This window comes from Pithys albifrons, chromosome 5, assembly GCF_047495875.1.
Source record: "Pithys albifrons albifrons isolate INPA30051 chromosome 5, PitAlb_v1, whole genome shotgun sequence".
Taxonomy (NCBI): Eukaryota; Metazoa; Chordata; class Aves; order Passeriformes; family Thamnophilidae; genus Pithys; species Pithys albifrons.
Window position 1 is genome coordinate 66,450,931 of NC_092462.1, and position 25,207 is coordinate 66,476,137.

General features: G+C 42.0%; 1 protein-coding gene across 1 annotated transcript in view; it reads right to left on the reverse strand.

The window, feature by feature from the left end:
- MSANTD1 (Myb/SANT DNA binding domain containing 1) overlaps positions 1–24,852 on the reverse strand; it is a 33,890-nt gene extending 9,038 nt beyond the window's left edge. Inside the window, exons 1-3 of the mRNA XM_071555238.1 lie at positions 24,805–24,852; positions 10,975–11,239; positions 1,218–1,502 (exon numbers count right to left, since the gene is read on the reverse strand). Coding sequence (XP_071411339.1) covers positions 1,218–1,502; positions 10,975–11,228 — 539 coding nt within the window. The 5' untranslated portion in view covers positions 11,229–11,239; positions 24,805–24,852. The remainder of the gene's footprint in view (positions 1–1,217; positions 1,503–10,974; positions 11,240–24,804) is intronic.
- Between the last annotated feature and the right edge of the window lie 355 nt (positions 24,853–25,207).

Genomic DNA, 25,207 nt, shown 5'->3' on the forward strand with positions numbered 1-25,207 from the left:
TCCCTAAGCTGAAAACACATGACATTTACTGTTTTTAAAAAGACTGATGTTATCAAATAATATTTATTATTTAATGTTATTGTAACTCAAATTGTGAATTGGGAATAAACCTATTGCATCTGACTGTGACTGTGGAGCTTGCAAATCCTGATCAAGTGAGTTTCTGAACCAGGAATATCAACTACTTTCAATGAACTAGGATAAAAAAAATTGTTGCTTGTGAATAAAAAGGTTGCTACAGTTCAAGAATTACCCACCCTAATAAATATTCAATTGCCAAAAAAAGTTTAAAAAATAATCAGCTATTCAAGGACTATTTGCTTGAATGATTGAATGAATTTACCCAAGTTTTATTCATCGAAGAGTGGGTCTGGAAATAATAATTCAAACTTGTTAGGTTGGTTCTTCTTCCAGCTCAACATCTTCACAGTTGCATGACTGACAGGTAATTTTACTGTTACAGTTAAAGCCTCACAGACTCCTGATAAGGATCTCTTGGATCAACTTTTTTTCCTGCCAGAAAACTGTAAGCAACTCTTATTTCACACCACTCAGGATGAAAAATGAGACCAGTAAAGTCTAAACTTTGTATCAAGAGTACAACCCTACCTTTTGTTAAAACTCTGCCTTCCAGAGAACTCCAATCATATCAAAAAAGGAAACACATGTTTGCATCTCAAACTAGCATTTACTTTGAAAAAACTGACATTCTCAATTGCATTTAAAACATTGCAATGTACTTTCAAACTGCATGAACAGCTTTTCAGTGTCCATAGAAATATTTAGCTTGCATCTTTTCACCATTTTAATAATAACTGAAGCCAGAGAAATTTCATACTCATATCAAAAGCAAAGCCAGAGCAAGCCAAAAATCATCTAAGCAGTATGTTATATCTCTGATTGCACCACAGGACTCTCTTGAATGTGCCTGTACCTCTATTACAAACACTCTACCTGATGTGAGCCATGACATGCATGCCGAGTTTTGGCAATAATATGCAACTTCTTGCCCAGTTCTCCTACTCCCTTCCAGTCTCTCAAAAATAATAAAGAAAATGCCCTAATTCAGCAAAATGGCTGAGACTGGGGAACAGATCTCATTCATGATTTACAGAAAAATACGAGTTGCCAGAGAAGAATGTGCAAGGGTGTCCCTTTGACAAAGCAGTTCTGGTTAGTTCTGTAAAATACAAGAAAGGGCAGAAAAGAGATGCTACCTCAGCTTGTAAGAAAGTAAACTTGATGAGCTCTCTGAATGTTCATCTTCAAAGCATTCTTCCCTTCCTTCATATGTGAACTGGTTATATGGCAGATAGAGAGGTGTAGACTTAGCTGATGGAGACTGAGAGGCCTCTGTCTGTGATGTAGAAGGACCTGGCTGCTGATTCTCGTGCATTTTCACATCGCTGTGGTCTGTCACTTTGGATAAGATCCTATCAATGGTTTTGTAGTAAGGCCAGTCAGGTGCAACAGTTTCACTGTCAGTCATGCACTTTAGTTTCCTGTAAGAAAAGGCACACAACTTTAAAGCTTGTTTTCCTATAAAACTACTTTTTGTACAGATCTGTCTCGAAACATTTGTTCTGGTCACATTTAGAACTTGAACTGAATGCTTTTAATGAGAATAAAATTAGACACTTCTTTTCATCTCCAATGAAGACTTTCAGGTTCTTTTCCTAGGTTTGACCTATGATAAAAGTTGCATGTAAACCCCAAATGAAATTCAATACAAATACAGAACATTACAACTTCTAATGGAAACAGGGCTATGTTGGTGATTGAACAATTATTTTTTCCCCTTACAGAACACCAGACTAACCAATCTGATGGTGGTCCCTGACAACTAGAGCAGGCAACACGCCACAGCCTTTACCAAACTGTGGGCAGCCCTGCCCTTCCATTCTTTGAGAATGAATATTTATTTTCCATAATGAATACAAGTGGCTATAAATAAAATTCATATCCTTTTCTAATACTCCCTAAAAGCTCTGAATTGCCTTGGTAAATATCCTAGTAACAACCATGAGCTGTAGATGTCTGTTCATTTGTTACAGAATAAAGATCAGTGTAGGCTGAAGCACAGAATTTCAATTAATTTACAAAAACAAAGATGCAAAACAAAAAAAAACACAAGCTAAACCAGTTAATAATGCATTAGAAATAACATGCACAAAAGCATTACAGTGAATGGACTATCAACTATGACCTTGTCTTTTCATATGCATCTTACTATGAGATCTATTATTCAGTCCTCACAAAAATTTCATTTCTATCCCACTTGGTACCCATTGTTATTCTATTTGCTTTTGCTGAGAAATATAAAACTGAGGTATATAGGTGAATTATATGTCTCAAAGAAGCTCCAGTGCCCAGCTAGAGTCCCAAACTTTCTCTTCATTTGCCTTTCCCAGCTGGGATCTTGTTAAGTTAAATCAAAATGCAGGAAGGGAACACAACAGGAAAGGCAAAATCAATGACAAATGCCCCATTTACATAAACTAGATTTCATTTAAAATTAACAAAAAGCTGAACTGAATCTGATTCTCACAGATAGCAAAAGGTTTTCATTTGCAGGGGAGGGGAAAAAAAAATATAAAACCTATTCCTGGACACCTGGCCCACCCCCTTTTCTTGAAGCCTTTCAGGTTTTTCCTTCTCAGAATCCATCCTGGCCACACTGGTCCTGCAAGGGATAAAATTAAATAACATGTGAACATGATAAAAATGGTGCCAAACTTAAAAGTGAGAACTTGAAGTTCTTCCTTTTAAACAGCTCTCAGCCTAGAGTAAGGGGAAATCCAATAGTGAGAAAAGAAGGCAGAAAGATTTGCTTAGATTTTAAAGCCATTTAAGGATTCTTTTTTCCTTGTCCTTGCAAGGTCTGATGAGCTTTTCCAGCTATTTAGAAATGCACATCATAGTCCTGCATAGGAAAGCCTCACAACCATCCATACCCTCTATGCATTCAAAATTTTAATTTCATACATGTTTCACAACCTACTGCTGCAATTTCATAGTCAGAGAATATCTAGCACAACCTACAAATACACGCATATCCATCCAGCACAGCGACAAAACAGCTAAATACTGGGCTGACAACAACCATCAATTGATATTGATTATTTTTAGTTCAATTGTTTAGGCTATTTGCATGGGAAAAAACATATCAATTAAACCACTAAGCTACTAGCCAAGTCTACATGCCACATTCATTTGCTTGTGTTGACACCCACAATGTATTCAAGCTGTGGGATTTAAAACAACACCATCCCCAGCTGCTGATTGCAGGGCACTCATCATGGGCAGCATCCACACCGGTGAGGTGGCAAAGAGCCACACGTGAGCACATCTCAGCTGTGCCACTGCAAAGGCCACCAGCTGCACTGAGGCTCCATGGGACACAGTTGGACCTGTCCCAGTATAAAATCCCTGCAGTCCTACACTTGGAATGAGCCTCTAGGCAGTTTAAAGCCATTAACAATTATTCTTTGTGGCCAGAGATCCAGTCAGTTTTCCACCCAGCTGGTAGTTCTTCCATCTGGAGTATAACTTCCCAGCTTGAATACAACGATGTTCTTGGAGGCTGTGTCAAAAAGGTTTCCACTGTCAAGTTGGACAACACACTTTGCTCTACCCTCATCCCCAGGTCTAGTCTTTTAATCACAAGAAGCAAACAGGTCGGTCAGATATGATTCACTCCTACTAAATCCATTCTGGCTATTTCCAGCCACCACCTTCTCCTTTAAGTGAGTGGAAATCACTTCCAAGAGTTTGCTCTATGATCTTCCTGGGAGTTGAAAGGAAGGTGATCAGTTTTTTAATTCCTGTTCCTGCCTTTTTGGAAGATTCAACAGCCTTTCTTCAATCTCCAGGGACCTCCCTCAAACTTTCAGAGATGCTTCCTGACTCAGTCCTTTTCTACTACAGATATTTCCTCTAACCCAGGTCCAGGCACCCCCAGCTGAGACATCTGGGCAGTGCAGGCTGAAATAAAGAACATAACTGAGTATCTTCAGCCTTATTACTTGCATCTGCTTTGACTAAATCAGCCACACCAAGGTGACCATCAGACCAACCCCCAGTATCAATACAGCTTGGGGGATGAAGGCACAGAAAGCAGCCATACAGGGAAGGAGTTGGGAGTGCTGGTGGATGAAAGGCTGGACATGACCTGGCAATGTGCAAGTGTAGCTCACAAAGCCAACCATTATGCTGGCCTGTGGCAAAACCAGCGTGGCCAGCAGGTCGAGGGAGGTGATTCTGCCCCTCTGCTCCCATGAAACCCCACCTGGAGGGCCACAAAAATGATCAGAGGGCTGAAGTATCTCTGCTACGGAGACAAGTTGAGAGAGTTTGGGTTGTTCAGCCTGGAGAAGAGAAGGCTCCAGAAGACTTCATTGTGGCCTTTCAGTACTTAAAGGGGGCCTACAGGAAAGATGGGGACTGACTGTTTAGTAGCGTCTGTTACAAGAGGACAAGGGGTAGTGGTTTTAAACTTTATAAGGGTAGATTCAGGCCATATATAAGGGAAAAAAAATAATAAGGGTGGTGAGACACAGAAACAGGTTGCACAAACAAACTGTGGATGCTCCATTCCTGGAAGTGTTCAAGGCCAGGTTGGATGGGGCTTTGAGCAACTGGGTCTAGTGCAAGGTGCCCCTGCCCATGGTACGGGGGGTGGAAAAAGATATTCTTTAAAGGTCCTTTCCAACCCAAATTATTCTATGGAAAGTTTTCAAGAGTAAGTATTTAGCCTCAGTGTGTCATTACCTTGTGTGTTTTTGTTTGAGCTCAGCTGTGTATCTAGATCCCACTTTTTTACAAAATTATGATGATTTTGAAGGAAAAGCTGTTTATTATCTGTCCATAGAGCTGTAGAGTTGCAGCTGTATAAACCCAGGTATTTCTCTGGCTTTCAATGCATTGAACTGATACTGATTCTTCTACTTCTGACTGCTTACCATAGCTCTGAGCTAAAGAAAAGGGATCACTACCAGGAGTGAGGCAAGAGAATTGTGTTAGCTTTAAAGCAGCCCCAGCAGCAATCATCAACCTGCATGGAATCTGGCTCCTACACCCAGTAAAGGGATGAAACAGAGAGATGTGGAGATAAAGGGGAAGGAAGTCCTTTGGAAAAGAAGCAAAACCACTGCAGGTGGAAGTAAATAAGGAGAACGTTCACTGAAACAGTGGTGATGGTTTAGCTTTCGGGTAAAAGCAAACCAAGTAGCTAACTTTGTAATATTAATATCAAGTTCCAGAGTTTACTGATTTTTAATTTTTTTCCTATATCTGCCAGAACTCCAGAAAATGTAGTGAGACAGTTGAGAGCTTTTGTGTGCACTGAGCATAACCCTGGCAAAACTGAAGTCTAAGATTAATTTACTGCCATCAGTCAGTAAACTCATCACAGCAATCTTAGTTGATTCCAAAAGATAAAGCCGAGTTGTTTTCTTTTAATAATGAAACACGAAGATGTTAAGAAGAAACAGTACATTGAAAGGTTGGAATGCAATAGTCCAGAAATGAGAGAGCAAGATGAGCCAAACATTAGCACTTTGAAATTGGGCAAATCACTGCCTGAGCGAGCAAGCCAGGCAGGAAAATTAGGTAAGAAACAGGGGTAAGCGAAAAGTCAGCAGAGCTTATGAAATAACTTCACACTGGGTTTATCTAGACCTGTTGCTGTTTCATGAGGCTCTATTAAAATCCAGCTGAGACCAGAGACAACTGAAAACTCTCTCCAAAAACTCAGAGAACAAAGTAAGATTTCCAGCAGACAAATATCTGAAGTATGTCAACCCAGTTAATTTGAAAGGTGGTTGCCTGTCTTATTCCAGAAAAGTGAATAAATTATTGGACTTTGAGATCCTGCTGTCAAAATGTTCCACTGAATGGACTGAGACAACTGTTGAGTCCTTTGTGCTGCCACAGACTTTTCTTCAGACTTTCTTCTCTGTGCCTATTAATCCTCTTTCTAAAATAAAATTATAATAATATTATGTTCTAAAGAATTTTTAAAAATCATTATTATTTAGTCAACAAAAAGCAAGCAATCTATAACTTGTCTCTTTTTTAGGCTTTTCTCAAAACTGTATTGCTTTTTTATTATTATTGCAATATTTGATATTACTACTTGCCTCAAGGAATGGATACAAGATCCATCTCCTGGGGTTTCTAGGAAAAGCTTTCAAAATAAATAATAAATAGCAGCTGTTCACGAACCAATCAATGGCGAGGATAAGAAAGATGTATGAAAGTACTAAGTTGTGCATCTGCTATGAATAATTGAAATTAAAGAGAAAGATGGTAAAATATTCAAATTCAACTTCTGCAATAATTTGGCTACACTTATATTTTATCATTTGCTGTAACAGAGGTCAAATATTTCAGTTGCTTAAGGTCACAGAGTATAGCAACGGGTTACACAAGCAACAGTGTTTAATTGCTGTCATGTACACATGAAAATAAAAAATTAGATTACTCTTTTATTCAGATCATGAGACTGATTCAAATTTACCAATCATTAACATTAATTGACTGCAATTCAAATCAAAGAGCAACAGCTGCATCCTGTTTTCTAGGCTTTCGGGAGGGTGATGTTTTTGAAAATAATAAATTTGCATTCACACAGTTCTTATTTTTAAACATCAGAAGGAATCAGTCAAAACTGTGCCCACTGTGCAAGCTGCACAAACGCTGCTCCCTTTTTGTGAGCCAGTGTGCATTGTATCAGTGGCAATATTGTAGCAGCAGATACAGTGCACACAGTAGGATCAGCAAATTAGGGCTGACAGGACAGCGCTTTCTTTCAGAAGAACTAATTACAGGTTCATATGAGCTGATAGCCCCAAGTTGGCTACATAACAAAAGGGTCTGGCACATGCTCTGTGTGATGCTAAACTTCAGGAGCTGGCACGATAATCCCAGCAAAACTTTTGATGGCCAGCACATCAGAAAGCTGAACTTTGAATTCCAGGAAGCTTGACTCAGCCCTTCCTCCTTCCAAGATGGATAAATAGGGAGGTTCACTCAGCTCACTGCACAGATGTCTTTGAAATGGAACATTAAAAACCTCGAGGCTGATCTATCCACAGCAGATACTTCAGATTTTACAGCAATGCTTAAAGCAGAATTTTACTCAAATGCACCTGCAAAAAATCTTTCTTTCCACCTATGGTGCTGTGCAGTATTTTCCATCCAGTCAATTTCCACGGTGGATGAAATGGTCCCCTAATATACTGAGACTCCAGGAAGAATTACTTCAGGTCACGCTGTATTTTTCCCTGAAGTTTCCTCCAAATGCACTGGGTCTACAGTAATGCAGAGGAATACAGGAACTGCTGCCAGATCAGCCCATGGTCTTGCTGCCTCACTTCTGACAAAGGTCAGTGCTAAATACTTCAAGAATGATCCTGACAGACAGCTTTTGGGGGCACATTCACCCATAAAAACACATGGTTATTTTTCCATCAACAGCTAGTAATATCCTGAAAAATGCTGTCTTTTATAACTCTACCTAATTGGAAGACAAACAACATCTATATTTTTGTTTAATAAATCTAATCTTTAGTAAAAATAATAATAATAAAACCTGCTGCTCTCTTGGTGTCAATGATTTTCAGTGGTAAGGAGTTCCACATGCTTATTATGGAGTGCAATACAAATTTATATGATTTTAACTAGTAGTACATTTCTTGCTTTGCAATTCTAATAAATAACTTCTTGTATTATGGCAAAAAAATGCTTTACATTCTGGAAAATAGTATATTTTTATGCATTGCTAAAACTCTTTTACATTTCTTTGCCTTCACAAACTTTCCCATTTCTCTTAATAAAGAAAGCTTTCCACATCTCAGCCTGTGTTTTCTAAACATCCTCTCATTCTCTTGTCGCCTTGTTGAAATATAGGGCAGTCAGAAATAAACACAAGAATTCAAGGAGGAGATAATGAGATAAAGTAGATTTCTATATGGCATTTTAACAGCTCAGATGTGGAGGAATGGGATATGACTGCCCTAAAATTGCTTTTGTGATAGATGCTCACGTGCACTGAGCTACACCTGTGAACTAACTATGTGGCAGCACAAAATCCCACATAGGATCCACAGGTACCCAGACCCAGGGTGAACACTTGGGCTGGGAGCAAATTCTGAGCCTCCTGCCACTGTTGCATGCAGGGAGCTGCATCAGCTGCAGCAACTTCCATAATTATTGGGCAAGAAAGGCTCCTCCCCTACTGATGCATATGTTTGTCTGACTTTGACACCTTCTGCACAATAATGAATGGCTTTCACTGAGCAGAATAAACAAAACAATATTTACTGAACTGCCTCTTAAAAAATGCCATGGGATCCTCAAACTGGAAAACACCATTATAAAAATGTTCACTGCTTTCTATTTTAGTTCCTTTTATGTTTCAGATCATTAATACCTGTTTCAAGAGGTGTGCCAGGATAAGACATGCCAGTGATAACACTTTTAAAACTGAAGTTGGTTAAAAAGTAGAAATATTCAAGTACCACTTTTCCTTTTATATAAAATACATTCATACATGTATCCATTCATATAGATATGTGCAGCAATTTGTAGGACAGATGTTTTCTGTTCCTTTATGAAATTATGGAACATAGATAAATAATAATATAATCTGATTAAGTATTCTAATGTAGTTCACTTCTGACTCTTAAAGGAAGAGTAGAGACCCCCTCCATCTTCACAGTGTTCCAAAAAGCTGCCTAAAATGTAAAGGATCCTGAAGTGCTGGGAAGAAATATGCACTCGGGTGCAGCAGAACACTCCCCTGATTCCTGCTACTTGGTGCTACGATCTCCCCTGTCACCCTTACTAACCCTACATCATCATTACAAAGTATTATCTCAAAATAGAGCCTTTTCCTACGCTCAGGATCTTCTTTTCCAGTTTATGCCACAGTGCAGCAATGATGCCCAGAAATACACGGAGGTAAAGCATCTTTCTCAAGTGACCTGCATCAAAACATGGATTAAAACTCAGCTGCCTTACAGCAAAGCCAGCACCCAGTGGCCACTCACATCGTTTACAGTTTCATCACAACGTCCCCTGTCCTCACAGAGCACCAAAAGGTACCCAGAAAACTAGAAATTGTAAGTCACAGCTTCTGTTTGTCCCTGTTCTCTGTACCAGCTCACCTTGAAGGCAAGGCACACAGGCATGTGAACAAACAATACGATGCATTTCATATTCAAGAGTACAAAATGAAACAGCACTGAGACAGCACAAGGCAGTTTTCTAACTCTCCAAAATTAGCATCTCAATCAATAAGCAGGGAGCTGCAATGCACTGCAAAATAGAAAAGCAGCGTGGCAACATGCAACAAAAGCAATCTTAGAAATTCACAGAAATAGAAGGATATTTTTTAAAGTGCAGTTTCTCACACACACACACAGAGTGCACGTATGTGAGTGGTTTTATTTCTTCCCTTCCCCCAGTGCAACTTTAAAGTAAAAACATTAATTAGGAAAAAAAAAGGGACTGTCTAATTGATGACAACACTGAAAATTTAGAACAAAGGCTGACAGAAATAACCTCTTCCATTTGGCAATTACAGCACTTAAATATCGTGCAGTGTTGCCAGACACCTGTAAAATCCCAGTGCCGCGAGATGTATTTGGCAGCAGGGAGGGCTGCAGGTTCAGCAGACTGAGCACCAGCCTGGTAGCCAGCGACTCCCGACTTGCTGGGTGATGCTGGGCAAAAATTTATCCCACTTCCAGCTTTCTCCTCTCCCGTCTGGGTGAAGAAGGATTACAGCAGGGTCAGTAAAACATTTTGGAGACATTAGCATTTGCTACAAAACACGAGGTTTAATATTATGGCAAATGATGTTAAACATTACGCTTGTGGGTCATAGGAATGTAGAAGGACATTCAAAGTTAAGGGGTTTACAGGATTTTCCCTAGTTTTCTATTTGATGAGCAGTCTCTGCATTAAATACAGTGAGAGTGCCTTACAGAAAAGCGAGCAGTTTTAACATGGTTGCCTGCTGTAATAACCTTTTTTATTATTAATACAAGCTTTGAGGAGAGATTAAATAAAAGAGTCACATATTTGATTTTCTTGCATTACAAGCACATAGCTCAAATCACCACTCAGGATTTCCAGTATGAGGCAGTTTGTGCCTCACAGAGATAAGAATTAAAAAAAAAAAAAAAAGAAAAAAAAAAGAAAAAATTATGGAAATATTTCTGTTAAGTTCTCATGATTTTTCTCCCTGCAAACAACAAATGCACAAATGCCTGGCATTTTCTGAAGCCAACTTCCCCTCCTGCCTGTTCTTTATCATCCCCTTGTAGACACCTCCGCCCTCCCCCCGACTCCTTCGGAGCAGTATTGACGGTGCACATTGATTCTCTCTCTGCAGATATAATAGTTCTTTCACTGCTGCTGCTTATAATTATAGCAATGTGTGTCACTCAGTAATAAGACATTCAATTATTCCTGGCCCCGTGAAGTGTAACCCTTCAACTCACGAGACCAAAATCCAGAAGCATCAGCCCCCCCCCCCCCAACATTATTCTCTTCTAGTTGTTTTTTTTAAACTTTGCCCTGCAATTCCGATCCTCAGTGGCCACTTCAAACTGCAGGAGTTTCACTGCAAGGAACTGGCTGCCAAACTACCACAATCAGTCCCCTCAGCAAAGAGCAAAAAAATAAATCTCTTCTCCCCACTAAACACAATTCCATCCCTCTGCATTATAACAACAGCAGCTAATTTTAAAGAAACAAAGTTGTCCCAGAGTTTACCATGAAATGGGGGGGGAAAATTAACAATGACGTAACAGCACTGGCAAGAGAGAATTTTAAAAGCGATATGAACAATCTTTAATCTTTTATCGACAGATTTCCTCTAGGAGACTTCTTTCTGAAAGGCAAAAATCCCTGCGCCGTCCCTGCTAAAATCTCTTAAAATAAAAAGAATGAACTGAAGCTTACCTGTACTGGAATGTCATATTTGTAATTTTTATCTTTATTTCCTCTCCGTGGCGAATTTCTCCAGTCATTTCAAAGAGTTTGTTAGCCATTTTCTCATAAACTTTGGCATTCCTTTTAGTTTGTTTCAGCTCATCAAAAAATTCTTCCCAAACCAGCATTAAACCTCTCATTTCTGCATCAGTCCAGTTTCTGGCCCTCCTGTGTTTCTCAGTCTGAGAAGAGACAATGTAACTGGGAATTTCTGCTGCAGCCATTGCTGACTGACCTAAAAGGGTTTTAAAAGAGGACACTTAATATAGATTGAGTTTTTAGTTTAGGTTTTTTGTAGTGCAAGACATGCATATGTGGATAAAGAATTTGAATGACAACAGAACATATGAAACCTTTTTGCAACAGCTTGAAGCTTGAGTGCACAAAATGGGGCCTACATCTGACAGGCAGGAATTTAGTTAAAAGCTTTTAAACAGAGAAACGTCATTTTGATGTCACGTTTCCATAGCAACAGAGCAACTGCATAAGCTACAACAACAAAAACCTTTTAACTGAAAGCCAAAGAATCAGGACAAAGTTGACAGGCCATCAATATTAAAGCTTTTAAACACTTTAGGTTTAACAAAAAAAAAGATCTATGCAGCCTTTGAGAAGCTACTTTTAAGTTTCTACTTCTTTTTTAGCTTTCCCTTACCTTTTAGGCAGACAATCTGCTAGCAGGGGGTCATGGTCGCCTGAACGAGCTTTTAAGTTGCGCCTTGACAGACTCTCTAGGAGGTTGCAAGGACTGAGGCCATGTACACAAAAAAAAAAGCTTTTTTTTTTGCAAAGATATTCTGCAAAAAGAATCAGCCAGCTTTATGAAAACTATACATCTCTGAGCTAATAAATGTTTAAGCAGGCAGGCTCATTAAAAAGGAGCCTGCATCTGGGGTTTAGAACATGCACAAAATAGCATTTAAGTGTTTAAATATAGAGATAAATGTATATAAAATTTCAGTATAAAGCCACTTTTTTTCCCTGAGATGTTTTGCTGCTGATAAGCACACACTGCAGTCCTGTCAGTATGAATTTGCCTTTGTAGGTATGTATTACTGTATGTGTATTTTGTATTCCTAGTAATTTAGATGCTATTTATGCAGCCTGTGTTCTGCCTTAGGACTGCAGCAGAAGCATTTCACCTGCTTTATGGGCAACCTAAAAGGATTATTCAATGAGTTAAAAAAAGGCTGTGAGATGCTTAGAACTGTGAATAAATTGCTTTGCTGTAAAACAAGCATTTTGAGCTGCTTTTTATATAGGTCTAAATTCTGCCAGCAGTTATACCAGAGCAGCACTGCTTATTCATTGTATTAAATACAAGCAGTGGGCCAAATCCTGCCCCTCTTACACTCCTGCAATCTGACAATAATCTTTCACAAAAGAGTGAGATGCAGGAACTGCATTAATTCCAGCACTACGAGCAGCGAAAGAGAAAGATGTTCATTTCCTACAGTCCCAATAGAATCCTGTTATGTAAATTATAAATAAAAAATCCACGGACCTTTCTTATTATTATTTTTGTGTTTCAGCATATAACAGCAATAACGACCTCACTGCAGGGCATTTCCTGAAGATTAATGGCAGGCAGGGGTTAATGGCCTGAGGCTCACCCAGTCAGTCGTTAATCCCCAGGAAATGTTCTGTGCCTCAATCCTTAATGCTTAAGTATCCTATAAATTGTAAGTCTTCTCATAACCACATCCTTGATCTTAACAATAGTTTAAAAATGCACAGCTTGGTTTGCATCCTGGAGATGGCAAAGAGAGCACGTAATGTTCCTAAAAGGTACAACAGTGACATTTGTAGTAGCATTGCCTTCTTTCTATTTTATTTATTCTACTGTTTATTGCAAGAGGCACAACAGCAAACCATAGAACAAGGGAAGGGGGCAGTGGGGGGAGTTACATATACTGCACACAGAACTTCCACTGATACAACCCTGAACATGCCTCTGAAATATACCTGCTGAGTCACTGCCTTCCTAAGGAAGGGAAAAAATGAGAGAGAGAGAGAGAAATAAAGAAAAAAATCCCCCAGCTTCCAAATAACTGCTTTTAACTACTAATATGACAGCCTAGCAACTATTACCTTTAAAAATGTGTAAATAGCAGCATATGTTGTGATGATGATCTTGCATGGTTTGTCTCTTTGGTGGCCAGCTGGGAGACATCACATGATCAGGGGACAGATGGTGGTCAGAAGAGGATCAGCTGATGACACATTCATTTTATTAATTTATTGTTTTGTTTTGAAAGTCTCATCACTTAACCTTGGGCTCTAGGCAGCTATGTTAATAAAACCGTACCAAACTCAGCTGCCTGCAGTCATAACCAGTGGCTGGGGATCACCAGGACAAGTTTACAGAAGTAACACGCTATCTGAGAGGAAAATATCATCGCTCTGGGTCTGACTTGGGACCAACGCATGCTACCACAAAGCCAGGCTTGCTTCTCAACCTTTAAACATCCAGTGGAGGTTTGTTTTTCTCCCCCAAACTTTAATCCACCAAGGTTCTGAAAATGCTGATTAACACCACTGAAACCCATAGCATGATACAAACATCGTAAAACCCCAGAGATGCGCGGTCTCTGCTCTAAAGGTATTTTTAATCCAGTTTCAAGTACAACAACTGGGAGAGGGTGGGTGAAAACCTTTCCAGCTGCAACAAGTTCTTTCTGTTGCAGTCCACAATTGTTCCTTCCCCTCTCCATCCACATGTGCCTGGCACATGTGCAGCTACTCCTTGTGCTTCACAGTGGCCCCCAGACCCAGGATCCTGCAGGAGGGGGGCAGTTGTTTCCTTGTGAAATTCACATCTCAACTTTTCTATACGCTGTTTCCTATTAGTGTACTTGACAGATTGATATAGTGGTATAGTGCTATTTAACATCTGTTCAATAAAAGAAATGCTTTCTAATAATACCTCCCTTATTCCCCTCCTCTCAGCACCAGAAGGGAATCTAAGTTTAAAAGACTCAGGTTTTATCCCCTCCTCTGAGAAAGTCGTTGATATTAATTACGGAGACCCCGCATGCCTCCTCTGCCTCACTGAAGCATGTGCCAAGTGGTTGATAAAGTGACTGTTTTCCTACACAGAGTTGAAAGCAAGAGAAGTTTCTTTTATCCCCAAATAATCTCTGCAGTCTTCACTACAGCCAGAGGAGGGAAAAGGCACCTCTCCAGGCTGTGCCTCTCTCTGCTGGTGTTCTGCAGATCTGTGCAGTCCCTGGGAATCACTGAGCCCTTGTCCTGGACCCTGAGTTGGGACAAACAGCTAAGACAGGACCAGCAAACTCTTAGGGCAAGAGCAGCCCTGCAGCAGCAAGAGAGCTGTCCCCTCCCAAAGGGGGGGCATTGGGAGGAGGAGCTGCTTCTTGCCCCTTTCAAGCTAGAGGCCAGTCCAGATTTGTCATCTACCTCAAAGACTGAATAACTCATGAATAACTGCTGGCAGGACAAGCTGCAACTGCCAGACTGAAGGCACTGATATCCCTCATGAACTCTCCCCAGACGTCTCTGCTGATGGCAGAGTCCTCCAGCACCAGCTCCTCAACACCAAGGACCAGTCTGGCACCGAGCCCCCCACCAGCACTGAAGCTGTAACTGTTCTCATCAATAAAACAAGGATGTTAAGATCTTGGAAACCACTGATACACGTAACAGGGCTACTAAGTACACCTTTGCAGATCACTTTCTTCTGTAGGAGAAAGCAGTTCTTCTCTACTCTCTTGCGCACTCCAGTCCCTCCTCTGATGGGCACTGCCTTGACAGGTCCAGAAGATGTTATGAACAACCAACCTCAGTGGGCTTGATGGTCTCACTCCTGCCTTTCCTTTCAATGCACACCTGCTCCTGAGACATAACAGGAATATGAATTTTATGATCCTTTTGCAAATCTGTTCTTCGTATCATCTGCCTAAACACCCTACCTTTCTTTACAATCATTATGTATCAGCTTGAATAATAGCTCTCACAGCTGTTCCACCTTTCATGATAAACTCTATAGATAACAAACCCCAAACAGGGTAGAAGGGTTTATAATTTGCAGATGTGGATCTAATGAAGTCTCCCTCTAAATGCTGTTATCGCAGAGAGTTCAGACAACTCCATTAATCCTAACATATCTGTTGACGATACTTCAGGTGATGTGTGCTGTGTATACACCCTTCAGCTTTGCAAGTGTGCGCTCATGTATGCCAAACAAAACTTCCTTTAGCCAAGTTTTAGAGAATGGTGTTTTCCCTTGTGTTTGCAGGGGAATAACGGCTCTAGTCAGTCAATCACCAGAGCCCAACCCACAAACTGTGAGCCATTATGCTGTGATTACTGAAGAGCATGTCCGATCCTGCTGATGAGGACTGTGGTAGAAGTCGGGCAAAAGCTTCTTGGCAAATCAGAATTTATTCCATTAGGATACAAGAAATTTCTGCAGCTTCTCCTCAGTATACTTCCATGTCTGAAACCCACACAGGAGCTGTCTACAGGGGTGCTGACACACAGGTGTCACTCAGCCTATTTGGATTTCAGAAATGGAAGTACATTAGCTTTGGTCAAGAAAAGTCTTGAGACCAATTGGCAACAAACACCCTTTCAGGCAGCAACTTGAAGCAGTGGCACTGGGTAGAGGAGGTCCCAGCTGGAGTGTCACCATAAGTATGTCACCCCTTGAAGACACAGGTCCAATTCTAAAACACATGGGTATCTCAGCAGACCATTTTGTAATGCCTCGATTACATAGCTGTTTTCACCCTTTAGTGTTTGGGGCAAGCTGATGAAAGCAAGACTGTCCAAAGCAGAGGCCAGTCACTGCTCCTTGCAATCCTCTGGTCTGGCCCATCAGGAGCATAACACATGTAGGCAACAACAAATCTTGAAACTGCAGAGCATGTGTTCATCCTCTGGGCATTTCAGTGCAGACACACCCTGGTAACTCTGCTTAAAAGGGTGTAATAGCACATATGTGTTTGTCTAAAAACAAAGCATTTGGAGTTTGCACTGCAGTGGGATACTGTGTTTTAAGTTCCAAAAAGCTGCACGTGCTGGGAGGGTGTCTCCTGCCCCACATTTTGCCATCCACTGGGCTGAAATGCCCACTTTCAAAAGTCTTACTGAAAAGGACGGGTTTAGTGTCTCTGATTGCTGCCCACTGCAATTTGCAAAGATGGCTAAACACAATGCAGTACAGACAGACTGGGATGAGACACTGGAAAGCAGAGCTGTAGAAAGGGACCTGGGGGTCCTGGGCCAATGGCAACTTCATAAGTCAGCAGTGCCCTGGCAGCCGAAAGGGTCAACCGTGTCCTGGGGGACATTGGGCACAGCATTGCTGGCTGGGCAAGGGAGGGGATTGTCCTGCTCTGCTCTGCACTGGGATGGCCTCACCTTGAGTTCTGCATCCAGTTTTGTGCACCACAATAAAAGAAGGATATAAAGCAATTAGAGAGGGTCCAAAGGAGGTCAGCAAGGAAGGTGAAAGGTCTAGAGGGGAAGCCATGTGAGGAGCAGCTGAGCAACTTGCTTTGTTCAGGCTGAGGAAAAGACTGAGGGGAGACTTCACTGCAACCATCAACACCCTCATGAGGGGAAGGAGAGGGGTAGGTATTGATCTCTTCACTCTTGTGACCAGCAACAGGACCTCAAGGAATGGCATGAAGTTGTGTCAGGGGAGGTTTAGTTTGGATTTAAGGAATAGCTTCTTCACTCAGAGGGTGGTTGGGCACTGAACAGGCTCCTCAGGGAAGTGGTCACAGCACCATAGCTGACAGAGTTTAAGAAGTGTTTGGACAAGGCTTTTAGGAAGATGGTGTGGGGTTGGGGTGGTCCTGTGCAGAGAGAGGAGTTGGATTCAATCCTTGTGGATGTCTTCCAACTCAAGATCCTCTATGATCCTGTGATTCTTTATGAGAGAGGACAAACTCTATGAGATACTCTGTGGGAGAGGAAATACTATTCCACTACTTCTGAAATGCTTGGCCAGAGAAGGTAGGCAGGGACAGCAATCACAGAGGAGAAGCTGCCTTCTTTTCTCCTCCATTAAACCAGCAGGTCCATGGTAGTGAACTGCTGTGCTCAGCGGAGTATAAGGAGCTCAGCCTGAGGCAGGAAAGCACCTCACAGGCTTAGGAACTACAATAAGGTCCATGTATCTTTCAGTCTGCCAGTCTCCTTGGGTGGTGCAGTCATGGGGGTTTGTAAAGGCTCAGAAGCTACAGAAAACCATAAGTCTGTGAAAACAGAACCATCATGTCAGTGTTGAACTGCACATGAACACAGCTCATGCTGTCCTAGGACCTGTGAGGGAAGTTTAACAATACAGCAGCATTTGTAAAGGCAGCCCAAAGCTATCCAAGCTGTAGGAGGTCCTATTACAAACACAGAATGAAATAAAGATTACTCAGGCTGAGGAAGTACAGTAGGTGTGTCAAGGTACATAAAAAAAGGACAATCTCTTTCTTCAGAGGGTCTGCAACTTAACTGGGACATGCCACAGGAGAAACAAACAGCAGAGACCAGGAGGGACAAGTGACAGTAACACATTACTGAGCAAAGGACATTGCATGGTTGAATAGTTTTTATGGATGTCTAAAATAAATAATACCTGAAAAGAAGTCTGGCAACAGAAACGGGAGCCCTGGAGGGTGCTGGCTGAGGGGAAAGCATCCTGGCTGATGTGTGGCTGACAAGATTTTGATATGATAACACTTAGAACAAAAGGAACAAGAAAAATAAATGTTTCCACACAAAAACCCTGCCACAGGGATGTCTGAATGACAGGTTTCCCTGACAGTGGAGTGGGGCACTGGGCAGCACAGGGGGACAATAGTCCGAGAAGATGCAGGTGAGCTGGAGAGGCTTTTTATTTCATTTTGCAAGACAACATCGTGCTTGAATTTCACTGTAATCAGAACATTTCCCAAAAGCATTTTCATCCTGCTGAACTGGCAAATTCTGACCAAAAATATCTCCTTTGCCTATTTTAGTAGTAACCATGGAAGCCGGCTTGGCAGAGACATTCAGTTGGAGAGAGGATGGCGAGAGACAGCGAGGTGAATGCAGACAAGCTGGGAAATGAGGCTTCAGCAGTTTTTGTGGTCAGATCAGGAAGCATCAGCAGACAAGGGAGAGAGCTGGAATTGCGTGGGGTTTTAAAAGAAGGAGCTCATGGACTGCAAGGAACCCAGAGAATTCACTGTTTGGAGAAACCACATATAGACTGGTACGTTGATAGTAATTAGATTAAAAATTAATTTTTTTAATTACTTTGTATTTTTGTAAGTTTAGCAGAAACACAGACACTGGTGCTACAGACCCTAGTTTAGCATATTGGGGAGGAAAAAAAAATCCCTTGTGTCCAGAAGGTACAAATAATCACTGCCCAAATGTCTGGCACTTACAATATATGCAGGCAGGATGCCAAACTAAATGGACTTTTAGTCACACATATTCCTAAACTTTCAGGCATACAGGGAGAGATGGGCAATATTCCTAAAAATTTAGTTATGTAGTACTGACAGTGAAGGACATAAGTTCTACATGTGTCATACTCCCAGTTCAATTAATAGCAAACAGAATTTATGAAATTTTCTTAGTCTTAGGAAAACATTTGCAGGTCCTTAGCAGACAGAACAACCCTGCAGTGCATAGTATCAGATATACTCCTTTTCTGGCAAGCAAGCAACAAATCATATTACAATGAAAATCACTCAGTTCCCAATGAATGGTTTCCCAAATCCCACTTGAAAGAAATTATTTTGGCCCTGCTTACTTACAGGGGTTAGTCAGTAAGTCCTCCTGCCCATGTTTGGTTTTTAGCACATTTTAGCAACCTACATGCTGAAAAGTGTCTAATTCACTAAAAACTGCTCCTAAAATGCTATGCAAATACTGCTCTTCCAGGAGTAAATTCCTCTAAGAGAACCTGTTCCAAACAATTCACTTTAGATGTAAACCGTGAGTTAATCCAGTTTGGATTTGAGATGCATCACAAAAGAAGAAAAATAATCTCGGTTGCCCAGGAGTCTGCCCTGTGCCTTGTGCTGAGTGACGCTCCCATTACTCAGCAGGGCAGAAGGAAAGAGCCATGTCACGAAAAGCAGATGACGGCAGCTGGTTTGACTGTGGTGCTGCTGCTGCCACACACGGCATCACCTTGTCGGCAGCAGTGTAAAAGGGGGGGATATTTAAATAAATGCTTGGAGGAGGTTATCGATTCATTGATCCATTAGCAAGAAACCATCCCTCGGATTCCAACAGAGGAGAGGGAGCCAAGCGCAGGGACCTTGGCACTGGTGCAGGACTCCAGCTAAGCAAGTCTTTGCATTGTGGGAGCAAGTATTAGAGCTGTGTTGAATAAATGGGTTCCAGCTTGCTGTTCTTCCAGAAGAAGAGCAGTGTGGGCCCTTTTCCATCAACCTCAGAGAAACTGCAGTGCAAGTTGCTGGCAACTCCCTGCCAGAAGCCCAGCCTCGCTGCTCAGAGTTTGCTACTGGCTTGGCAGGCTGCTGCATCCACCTCGCAGCTGTCTGCATCCCCACAGCCCCTGGCAATGGATGGGGGAGGCCAGACCAGCCCAGCCACGCCTGCCCTCAACCCACCGCCACACTCCAGGTGAGCCCGGCAACTCCTGGGGAACACGTCGCACAGGCTCATCTCAGTGCGGGGACAGCGATGGAAATAGGTCCTGCTGCTCTGCAGTTTAATCAGCCACAGGCTTTGAAAATAAACAGCATTAAAATTCAAAGATGTCTGCCAAGTCTAGAAAGGCAGGAGCTTCTCTGACTATCCCACAGTTCTGCTTGGAAATCCTCCACTCCTCCACTACCCCCAGCTGCAGCCCTTTTGCCCCACAAGGGTTTGCTCAGCTCTCCAGCCCCTTGGAGGAAAATTTAAGGATTTAAAAGAAATATTTCAGATAAAATATTTAGGGCACAGGAGATTTTTGTATCAGTTCATAAAAGATTTAAATACTAAAATGTAAATGGTGTTTTGGGTATTACTGTGAGGCAGCCTCAGGAATGAAAATTCAAGAAAAGCGTTGCAACCTATGAAGTTCAGACGATACTGGTAAAAGCCTGCCTGATCTGAGAGCTGCCAAAAAAGGTCAATAAAACCAAATCCACCAGCACTCTCAAGCTGTGATAGCTTATCTGCTTAAGTGGCTGCTAATGGAAGTTGAGACCATACAAGAGGCAGATGCCACTTCTGGGACAGGCTGCCAGCAGTATCACCCATCCCATGGCATCTGTGTCCTTACATGGGAAGCACATACAGCTTCCAAGGGACTGATCACATAGCACTTTATTCCCAATGCCATGCTCTGAGTGTTTCAGTGAGCTACTGATGGGGCTCGTGAACTCCTGTGTGGTCTGTGTTTGCAAATCCTTCCCTCAAAAGGATGATTTCTGCCTTTGTGCAGATGATCAAAATTCTTCAGCTACCAGGACACTGAGTAGCAGCTCCAAGACAAACATAGTATTGGGAACTTATGCCTTAGTGGTAGGCAGGATGACCCATCTCAACACCGAAAGGTTTACTGCAATATGCAGGTAACATTGCCCCTTTTAACACAGTGGTTTGCAGTATCTGGGGTCTTGTCATCCCTCTTGTTTTAAGGATGCACAGTCTTGTTCCCTGGACATTCCACGGACACCCAGGAAGAGTCATCTACCCCTCTCACACCCAAGTGTGCCCCTTCAACCAGCCTTCTGCCTCTGGACCCAATATGTTGTGCTGCCTTCACCATAAGCCTGTGCTGCAATTGTTGTTAAGTTCCTCATTGACTCCTGGCTTCTTCCACCTGTTTTCCCCTCCCATTGTCTCTCTGCTGTTTATCAGACACAATTCTGCTGCAACCACTCACCAGACACGAGGGTTCAGTTTATATTTCAGCCTTAGTGTGCTACTCTGATCCAGGCATTATCTTCTATTGTTTTGCCTTATTTAGTGGTGTAAACCAGAGGACATGCCTCGAGTAAGTCTAGGTCTGCATAGGGAAAAGCAGCATCATTTCCTTCCCTATGAATACCACTGCAATGTGGTTATTCATAGAACCACAGAACATCTGAAGTTGGAAAGGACCCACCAGGATCTTCAAAGTTCAACTCCTTGCTGCTCACAGGAGTACTGGAACCATGTAACTAAGAGCATTGTGCAGATATTCCTTGAACTCTTTCAAGGCTTAATGCCATGACCACGTCCCCAGAAACCTGCTCCGGTGACCGACCCCACTCTCAGGAAACAATCTCTTTCTAGTGTCCAACCTGAACTTTCCTCAATGCAGATCTGGATGCAAGCAAAGCTAATACTACAAAAAGGAGTGACAGAGTACCTGCCACCCTGCATTTCTCAGCTGAGTTGGTCATGCAAGTGCAATCAACAAGATTAGTTTAAATTATGGATTAACTGGCCTCAGTTCGCCTGTGGCAGATTAGCAAGCACTCAAATGATTCTTTTTTGGCAGAAAAGCTGCCTCCAGTAGGTCAGCAAAGATTATACTGAATAGTAACAAAACTGAAGAGCAAACAAACCGGATCTTCAATCCTGCAGAACCTCCCTGTTTCCAGCCAAACTCCACAGGAGGCAAGGCATATGCATCTTATTTAAGAAACGTAACCCAGATGTTTGAGGGGGGAGTGCAGACCTGAAGTGCAGGGAACCTAAAACCACACAGATGCAGGAGACATCCAGCATGAAGACTCCTGCACAAACAAGCTGTCTGAAGGGAGTCTGGCAGATGTGACTGGCAGTAGGGAACCCTTATTTTGTTCATCCCTTAACATTCAGTTGACAGATTTTTGCATAGCCAGAAGGAACGCTTCTGGATCCCCATGTTCTAAGCAAGTCTTCAATTGCTCAGAAGATTTGGATTCTTTGATGACTGTAGGACCAGAGACCTAAACAATGAAACAAGGAACCACCATCTGATTGCAGAGGAACAAAAACAAACAAGGGACAGAACATCAAGCCAGTTCACAGCACAGTGTCTCACTCTAATAAAAGTGGCCAGTGTTTTCCATTCTCTGTGCAAACAGAAGGCAATGGTGCATTTCCCAGGGGAGGCACCCTCGTGCAACTGTTTATTAGAGGCAATCAGTCACCTCCAAAGGACTTGAGTCCTTTTCTTCCCTCCATCTCACTCACCTTATTATCAAATCTATTTCAACTGGCTTTAGCTCCTATTTTGCTGTGGATTTCAAGGAGCTCAACAGTCTGATCCACAAACCTTCCCAGCCAGTGGCAGAACAAGTCTGACTGCTTCTTGCGAGCATCTCACCAGCCATACAGATGAGAACATCCCTCACGCTGTCTTTAATGCCTGGCAGCAATATCCCAGTGGCTGAAGCCACTCAAGCAGACCAGAACTGCATCCCAGGCAGCAGTCTAAAATATTCAATGCTAGCATCATGGTTTTCTCCATTTGCAACCTCCTTCCTCCCTGCACAATGTGCTTCGTGGTACCTGGACAGGCAGATTATATTAAAGAACATGACTACCTTGTCAAATGATTTCTCATCAAGTCTCAGCAGGAACTAATTGAAGATTAAACTAATCATTCCTTGAGGCCTCTTATGGAGCGTTTTATCACTTTTTGTGAATACATTAAGGAGAACTTCAGTGAAGTGCTGACCTGGCAGGACCACTGAACACGCAAGCTGGAGTGACTGAACAACCCAACACACACTGAGAAATGAGAACTTCGGACATCTCTATAAATGGGACAAGACAAACCCTTATCCATTTCTTCTGGCTGTAAAGACACCAGCCTAGCAAAATGGTGATAGTGTTTTCCTGAAAACAAAGGAGCAAACCTGGCAAGAGCTGCTTGATGTTACATGAAATATTCCCAAGGAACTCTCTGATCTTCCATGCCTCCTGAAATCTGCAGAATCCCACAACCAGCCACTGTAACTTGTGTTGATCCCTGCCCTAACCTGCTTCCATAATAGCCAAATTCCTTCATCAGCCGATCTGTAGCTCCATCCTTGACCTCTGATCTGCACAGCGCCTCTCTGGGTATTGTACACGGCTATCAGATAACCACAAGTGACATCCAGGCTCCCCCAGCCTCTGGGTAAAAGCTATGGCAGAGCCCCAGATGAAAAAAATTAATGTACTTTTTCTGCAGTGCCTTGCAGGGTTAAAGGAGTCAGAGATGAAAGCAGAAAGATAGGTCCGAAAAGCTTTTTTGTTTTGAAGCAAAAGAAAACACCCCCTGGAATGGCAGAACCAGACACTGCACTCAGTAATAAAATTCATGGTCCCAAAAGCAGGATCAGACATATTCTTCCTAGTGTTTGCTTTGACAAAAATTTGCATTTTCAAGCCTCTTCTGATGTAAAGGCAGAAGAGAACCCCAAAAACTGGTCACCACAGCTCTCAGGAATATTTGGGGAGTATTTTATGCATGTCATTATTGTGCTATATTCTACTCTGCTTCCCTGTGTTCTTTCTGTCTTACAAATAAGAACTCCTTCAGGCAGGCATCACATGCAAGTTCCCATCTAAGCATTTAAAATACTACAGGTGTGAGTTCTCACTCAAAGTTTCTGGAATCACTCTCACTTCTAAAATAATTCAGATGTTTCTCACTACTTTCAACATGCTACAGTATGGGAAAGCAAGATTAGCTTTGGTTTAGATTATTAACATAATATGTTTGCAGTGCATTCAGAAATGGTAAAAAAAATCAACTCTCTTTCATTCCCAATTGCTCAATTCAGTATGAAACCACAGTAAAACAGTGAGCAAATCTTGTGAATAAGGTTTTCATTTACATTTGACAGAAAGCCAACATCTGTGTTGCTATTTTATTTATACACACACACTATATATATACACACACACACACACACACACACACTTTTTATACTTTTAAATATATGTACACATGCACATTCTTTCACCTGGTTGCTTTCTAACAGTAACTATTTCAACATAAGTCTTGGAAGAGGAGAGGAAGGGACAGCTGAAGGAAGACCAGGCCATGGCCTCACCAGGGAAGGGTCTTGACAAGCACAATAACCCCCATAAAGTGGAAGAGCATTGTATTTTCTCTCCAAAAATTCAGAAATGCATTGCATGTCCTTACAGTCTCTGCAGCATCTCAGGAAAAATCCCAGGCTGCTAAAAATCAAAACCATGCCTGGATGCCAGAAGTTGTTCTTCTGTGTCCTGTAATGTTATATAAGAATCACCAAAAAAGAAAAAAATTTTGTCCATCTTTAAGGAATATTCTGTATGTAGAAGTTTGAGGAGATTGGAAGTCCAAAATGGAGCTTCAGGAAAGTATGCCCCCCATGAGATAGAAAAAGTGGTTGGACTCTCAAAACCATGAAAAAAAGGTTAAAAGTTAACACGTTTTAAAATACACCCCTCCAGGCTACCGGCTAACAGCTCTGAAATGGCCCAGTGGCACAGCACCCTCAGAGCCAGGGCATCAGAAGGAACAAAATGAGTTCAAGGACAAAGAACCAACACGTTAAACCCTGTGAAAACCCAGGGCAGGGATCACCCCAGAAAGCTGGTGTTACAACACAGACTCCTCTGTCCACAGGGCACAAAGCTGTGAAATTACTGCCTACAAGGGACTGAACCAGTGACTGACTTGACCTCCTCTAGCTGAAGAGAAGACAACACAGCACCTTCTCAACACTCAGAAATTGCAGCCCCGAACCACTTGGTTCCACTCCCTTCCCTGACTTTTCAGAGGTAGAGCAGAAGGAAAGCACAGGCTCAGTGCACAAACCCACACCTTTGTATCTTTAAGGGTTTTATAGAGTAGAAGAAAAACTTCAGTACCTGCTTTCCTAGGAACAGAAGATCCTCCATGAGCCTTAAAGTCAATGCAGGACTCCTCACAGCAGATCACCGACCCAGAGCAGAACTTGGCATCTGGGGAGAGAGACTTTGGCAGAACAAGACACCATGTGGGGAGGGGAGTGAGGAGACATTTCATTCCCATCAGGGAGGAAGGGCAGCTGTGCTTAGCCAGGGTTATCTTGCAAAGATCTAGAGATGTAGGTTTGGTTTAGTTTTCAAACTCTAGTCTTTCAAACAGCACTGACAAATGTATTCCCCACCCTATACAGTCCCATCATAAATAACTTGAATCAGCCCACAGGCCTTCAACAGCCTCATTCCTGTTTGCTGAAAACTGCTCTCTTGAAGCCTAAAGAATACGACACACATCCTCATCAGCACA